Source organism: Mandrillus leucophaeus, unplaced genomic scaffold (assembly GCF_000951045.1).
Source record: "Mandrillus leucophaeus isolate KB7577 unplaced genomic scaffold, Mleu.le_1.0 Scaffold225, whole genome shotgun sequence".
Lineage (NCBI taxonomy): Eukaryota > Metazoa > Chordata > Mammalia > Primates > Cercopithecidae > Mandrillus > Mandrillus leucophaeus.
The window spans coordinates 1,499,665-1,501,689 of record NW_012102310.1 but is presented as its reverse complement, the minus strand read 5'-3'; the positions used below and the strand labels follow the sequence as shown (position 1 = coordinate 1,501,689).

General features: G+C 46.7%; 1 protein-coding gene across 3 annotated transcripts; it reads left to right on the top strand.

Moving 5' to 3' along the window:
• The first annotated feature begins 661 nt into the window (after nucleotides 1-661).
• Nucleotides 662-2,019, top strand: LOC105540689 (tropomyosin alpha-3 chain-like). 3 transcript variants are annotated; one of them, XM_011981385.1, is made up of 2 exons: nucleotides 688-870; nucleotides 1,005-2,019. In XM_011981385.1, the coding sequence occupies exons 1-2, from the start codon at nucleotides 803-805 to the stop codon at nucleotides 1,474-1,476; spliced, it is 540 nt and encodes a 179-aa protein (XP_011836775.1). In that variant the 5' UTR covers nucleotides 688-802; the 3' UTR covers nucleotides 1,477-2,019. The 3 variants fall into 3 exon arrangements, with proteins under 3 accessions (XP_011836773.1, XP_011836775.1, XP_011836774.1); XM_011981384.1 differs by having other exon boundaries at nucleotides 739-836; nucleotides 972-2,019; XM_011981383.1 differs by having other exon boundaries at nucleotides 662-2,019.
• Nucleotides 2,020-2,025: the final 6 nt, after the last annotated feature.

Here is a 2,025-nt window from a genome sequence, read left to right as displayed (position 1 = left end):
AAAAGGCAGATTAATTGGAGAAAAGGCATACAAATGTATTAACATACACATGGTGGAGAAACACAGAGTGATTATTCCCAATCCTCAATGGGGTGCAGAAGCTTATATATCATCTTGAGGTTACAGAAAGAATGGGGGGCTCAGAGCATGACCAAATACAGGCTATGGTGACAAACCAGGTTATGGTGGCTAGACAGGTCATGGGAGGGAGAGAAGAGGAGGGTTGGCCAGCAAAGGTGGTCTTGCTACGTAGATGAAACCTCACAGGTAACAGCCCTCAGAGAGGGTAAATGATGCTAAATATTTCTTCCAAACTTTTAAGATGTCAGACTCTCCATTAATCTTTCCTAGATCTGAACAAAGGAAGGCCCGGCTGCATCAATGCAGATTCTCTACAGATGCAAATCTGCCCTGCAGAAGACAGCTTAACTACTTCTGTTTGTTGGCCCTCTGAACAGCCATCTCAAAATATGTCAAAATATATGTGTGTGTATATATATATACACATACATATATATATATGTGTGTGTGTGTGTATATATATATATGTGCCAGAAGATGCTTAGACATCCTGAAGTTTCTTTAGGTATTAAAGTCTTCTGAGGTTGAAGTGGAGCTCATGACTCAGGAAAGAAGATGGTACCAAGCCATAATCGGGGGAAGTAAGGGTGAGAGGAGGCTGCAACGCCGAGCAGAGGAGGCAGGAACCGGAGCGCGAGCAGAAGCTGGGTGGGCACCATGGCTGGGATCACCACCATCGAGGCGGTGAAGCGCAAGATCCAGGTTCTGCAGCAGCAGGCAGATGATGCAGAGGAGCGAGCTGAGCGCCTCCAACGAGAAGTTGAGGGAGAAAGGTGGGCCCGGCAACAGGCTGAGGCTGAGGTGGCCTCCTTGAACCATAGGATCCAGCTGGTTGAAGAGGAGCTGGACCATGCTCAGGAGCGCCTGGCCACAGCCCTGCAAAAACTGGAAGAAGTGGAAAAAGCTGTTGATGAGAGTGAGAGATGTATGAAGGTTATTGAAAACCGGGCCTTAAAAGATGAAGAAAAGATGAAAGTCCAGGAAATCCAACTCAAAGAAGCTAAGCACATTGCAGAAGAGGCAGATAGGAAGTATGAAGAGGTGGCTCGTAAGTTGGTGATCATTGAAGGAGACTTGGAACGCACAGAGGAAAAAGCTGAGCTGGCAGAGTCCTGTTGCCGAGAGATGGATGAGCAGATTAGACTGATGGACCAGAACCTGAAGTGTCTGAGTGCTGCTGAAGAAAAGTACTCTCAAAAAGAAGACAAATATGAGGAAGAGATCAAGATTCTTACTGATAAACTCAAGGAGGCAGAGACCCGTGCTGAGTTTGCTGAGAGATCGGTAGCCAAGCTGGAAAAGACAATTGATGACTTGGAAGATAAACTGAAATGCACCAAAGAGGAGCACCTTTGGATGCTGGACACAAAGGATGCTGGACCAGACTCTGCTTGACCTGAATGAGATGTTGAATGCCCCAGTCCCACCCTGCTGCTGCTCCTCCCTCTGACCCAGACTCCGCCTGAGGCCAGCTTGCCGGAAGCTGACCTTTAACTGAGGGCTGATCTTTAACTGGAAGGCTGCTTTCTCCTTTCGCCGCCCCCTCCTTCCCTGTGTCTTTTTCGCCAAATTGTCTCTGCCTTTTTTCCGGACATTCCAGCTGGGCTAGAGGCTGAGCACCTTCAGAAACAACATTTAAGGGAATGTGAGAACAATGCATAATGTCTTTAAAACGCATGTTGTGATGTACACATTTTGTAATTACCTTTTTGTTGCTTTGTAGCAAACATTTGTAAAACATTCAAAATAATTCCACAGCCCTGAAGCGGCAATCGAATCCCTTTCTCACTTTTGGAAGGTGACTTTTCACCTTAGTGCATATTCCCCTCTCCATAGAGGAGAGGAAAAGGTATAGGCCTGCCTCACTGAGAGCCAAACAGAGCCCAGGGAGACTCCACTATGGGAAACCTCATTGCTCTGTACAAAGTACTAGCTAAACCAGAA

Coding starts and splice junctions, on each gene's coding strand:
- LOC105540689 (XM_011981383.1), top strand. CDS start 739: ATGGCTGGGATCACCACCATCGAGGCGGTGAAGCGCAAGATCCAGGTT.